This window comes from Polistes canadensis, unplaced genomic scaffold (assembly GCF_001313835.1).
Source record: "Polistes canadensis isolate GaletaPanama2010 unplaced genomic scaffold, ASM131383v1 scaffold_89, whole genome shotgun sequence".
Classification (NCBI taxonomy): domain Eukaryota; kingdom Metazoa; phylum Arthropoda; class Insecta; order Hymenoptera; family Vespidae; genus Polistes; species Polistes canadensis.
Genome location: NW_014569636.1, coordinates 187,510 through 191,750, shown reverse-complemented (window position 1 = coordinate 191,750; position 4,241 = coordinate 187,510). Strand labels below are relative to the sequence as shown.

General features: G+C 31.0%; 1 protein-coding gene across 5 annotated transcripts in view; it reads left to right on the top strand.

Moving 5' to 3' along the window:
- LOC106786990 (probable serine/threonine-protein kinase DDB_G0282963) overlaps positions 1 to 2,221 on the top strand; it is an 11,329-nt gene extending 9,108 nt beyond the window's left edge. For all 5 annotated transcript variants that reach the window (XR_001381722.1, XR_001381723.1, XM_014748943.1 and 2 more), the window contains one exon: positions 785 to 2,221. Coding sequence is in view for 3 of the 5 variants with exons in the window: in XM_014748943.1 (XP_014604429.1) it covers positions 785 to 987 (203 nt within the window). In the remaining 2 variants the exon portion in view is untranslated. The remainder of the gene's footprint in view (positions 1 to 784) is intronic.
- The last annotated feature ends 2,020 nt before the right edge of the window (positions 2,222 to 4,241 follow it).

Below are 4,241 nucleotides of genomic sequence, written 5' to 3'. Positions count from 1 at the left end.
TTATAATTATTATTATTATTATTATTATTATTATTATTATTATTATTATGTGTATTATGCGTATCGAAAGCATGACATCAATATAGAATCGTAGATTAGAGTGACAGCGCAGGAGTGAGCACACAGCGAATGAGAAAAGAGAAAGGAAAAGATAATGACAGAAGAAAAGTTATGCGAGATATATACATATGTATATGACATGCGGTATATATTATATATATGTGTATATATATAATATATGTGTATATATATAATATATATGTATATATATTTAAACTCCGTCCATTACTATGGCACAAATCTTCCACCGAATTCAGCATCTCCTTGTGATATTTTCTTAGCTCATTAAATAATATTAGAAAGTATATATTATAGAAGAAAAAAGGAAAAAAGAAGAAGAATATATATATGCATATATATATTTATATATTTATATATATTTTCTTTTTAGATTGTTTTTTATTTATTTTTCTTTTTTTTTTTTTTTTAACTGCTACCGTCTTTAATAAAATTTATTTTTTCAATGTCGCTCTCTCTTTTTCACCATTTATCGAAACCGGACGTTTATCGGATACTTGTTGTTTAGATATTGGAATGAGATAATAAGCGAAATAGTATATACATATAATTTTGTAACTTATATTAAAGATACATTATATAACATAATCCAAATCTAAACAGCAAGTGTTATGCGATAAATGAAATAAACGATAATATTTTATGTCAACTTATTATTCAGTTATTGGACATTCAACGTCTAGTATTCAGAGCGTATTTTTTGCAGAGAGCGTATTCACACCTAAAGATATAGACCTTGAGGATGGGGAGATGGATGACGCAGAACGTGAATTAGAAGCATTCAAGAGGTTCTGTCTTCAATCTGTACCACCCCCACGAAAGGAGAAGGTCAATCTCAACTTAAAGGACATCGTTCTTAAGAAGAAATCCTCATCCTCTGCGACAGCTGCTGTTATTGCTGCTAATTGATTTGTTCGTTAGTTTTAATTACCACGAAAAAGAAAGAAAGAAAGGAAAGAAGCGTGATTATAATTATACATATAATGTATGAAAAAATACTGCCAGAACAAAAATAATTGACACGTTTGAAAATGCGTGTGAATAATATGTGTACGTAAAAAAGCGTTGTTTCTTGCTAAATAATAATGCGATTGAACAACGTTAATAATTAAATGATTATTCGTTGATTTAACGACAATGGACATCGTCATCTTTGCCGTTGTTGTTGTCTCAGTCATTATAATTATCATCATTATCATTATTGTTATATGATCATTGTCATCTTATTGACGCTAAGTCAACTTCGTATTTTCAAACAAGATACATGAATGTAATGATATTAATATATTTAAGACGGTTTAAAGAATACGGATAGACGATTAGATGATGAAGAAGTAGACAAATAGATAATTAGATAGATAGATAGATAGTTAGTTAGGCAAGTAGATAGATAATTAGAAGTGAGTGAGAGAGAAAGAGAGAGCGAACGAGTGAAATAAAAAAAAAAAAGGAACAAAAGAATTAGTGCGAATGAGAGGAAAGAGATATGTTGTTGATATATATATATATATATATATAAAAAAAAATTAAGAGAAAGAAGAAGAAGAAGAAGAAGAAGAATAATAAAAAATAATTTAGCTAATGATTTGATCGAGTGGTAAGACCGACGATTATTTGTACAACAATGTGACATAAAAAGTGTACATTGTATGTATGTATGTATGTATGTTTGCTTGCAGTATGTAATTTACGTATGTAGTTACTAATTGCATACGTATGTTATAACGTGTATATGCACGCGTGTGTGTATGTATATACATATATATATATATAATTTAAGTATAATAATAGTAGAAATTAATTTTTCTGCCAAGACTGTCACGTACCTAAAGTGATTCTACACTGATGAACGGTGTACCGTAATAATGTCAACATTTAAAAGAAATATACGTTCTTGCCATATCACGAAAATTAATGGACGATTTAATCGCTATTAGTAATCGGATGTTTTTGTCAAATGCACGACAAAACTTAAGCAAGTTCGAAAATACAGACACACGATGAACAATCCTGTTCCATGGGACGGTGCGCGCGCGCGCGTGTAATTCACTGCGTTAATGTGAACACGCGACGAAGAAAAACACACACACACACATATATATATATACGTATTCTTTTTTTCAATAAAAGAAACAAACGCGAATTTTTACTTAAATAAAAAAGACTAACCCGTCTTTCTATGTATGTATATATTTATGTACCATACCAATTCGTTTATGTATCCAATATTATTATTATTATTATGTTTATTATTATTATTATTATTAAATTAATATTTTTAATAATTAAATCATAATAGATTATAAGCTAATGATTAATAAGGAAAGTTAATTATTAATAACAATAAAAAAAAACAAAGAAATGTTAAGTATTACGATATTCAATTATACATTTGTTTCTTTTATTCGTAAAATAATTAAAGATTTATATTAGGTTCTCACATTATTTTAATGTCTTGTAAAAATTAATAATTTGTTCATTTCTTTTTCTTTTTCAAGTAGAAAATGAGAGTAATTCTAATCCTCTTAGAAATATTGGTTTTTTATTGTCATAACAAAAATAGTTGTAAGACGAGATTCTTAAATTTCACGAGTAGTTAACAGGATTAAAAGTTAAAAGATCAACGATAAATGGTTTTTACGTATATTGACAGCGAGTTCATTTCATGTTCAATACCGTATGCTAATTTAAATAGACAGCAGCACGTACATTTTATTTACATAATTTATAATATTTATTAAATAATATAAATCCAACTGTGTAATATTAAAAATTGATTTAACAGTTATCAAAAAATACAATGTTCCGTGAATTGTAAGCGAAGAATTAAAGCTTTTTTTTTAGGGTAGTTTTCTTGGCCAATAATTTCCTTTAAAAAAAAAAAATAAAAAAACACCTCTCGATGATTATTACAAAATAATAATAATAATATTCGTTATTTAGAAATATTTTGATGGCAGCTTTGTTGATTCGAACACGTGGTGGAATAAAAATTGAGAAGAAGATAGTGGAGTGTCTTATTGACAGGAGGTAAATCCGTCGTAGCACGTACCGTTGGCGTTGCATCGTCGATCGGATCAATATTCTACGAGGTTGATCGTTACCTGATTAAATACTTCGATCACGTCTATCGAATGCTGCCGCTAATGCTTAAAGGGATCTACTAAAGCCCTTTGCGATTCGTGGCGAAGCAAATGGCGAAGGAGCACTTCCTGTTCGTCCACGTCCGCTTTCTCTCTTTTTCTATCAAAGTAAAGTCCACTGTTGTAAACTGTCAAGCTTGTTACAAGCAGCTAGCAAAAAGCTGTTTCGCAAATTTTTCATTTTCTGTTAATATGATACACTTTATATTATTATATATCGTAATATCAAAAAAACGTAGTTGACGAAACTCATGTCAAGTTAAAAAATAAGAACAATATAATTATTCTTGCATCAATATTACCAACAGTCTAATAATAATAATGATAATAATAATAATCATGATAATAATTCTTCGTCGCTATCGCAAAATTAGATCACGAGGTCTAATTTTATGAGTTCTCTCATATTAAACCATTCAAAGTAGAGAAGATTAATACAGGAGCCAAGTAGTAGTATCAGTTGGATAAGTAGGTATATTGATTATGAATGGGCGTCCAGGTCCATTCAGGTTGAACGTGACCCAGCGGCTAGTCGTCTCGACGATGTTGCTCGTCTTTCTCGAGAAGGAGAAGAAGAAGAAAAAGAATAAGAAGCCCCAGCCTCGGTTTCCTTCACCGAGTTGTCAAGAATTATCTTAGTTGGTCGTTGTTAGAACTTGGGAGGATGGTAGAAGAAGTCGAATGCAGATGTTACGAGTTGCGGAAAGCTCGAAGATTAAGAAAAGGGTTTTAACAACGGCGAAAGATGAGAGTAGGCGCGGTCAGTGTCTTCGGGTACATGAGACCGAGATAGCCGTTTTGTCTCGTTGCTTGCTTCTGTAACTAACATTTACGCGTATGCATATACACGATCACGATCGTGTTTAAGATGGTATAGGTCCAACAGAAAGAGGGAGATGAGATTAACATCAGCGCGTTGCAACACGCTACCTACCTAAGCTGAGCTCGTCGACCTAGCAAGCAAGCAAGCAAGCAAGCAAGAAAGCAAGCAGTCACCGTCTCGGAGTGGCTCACGCCACC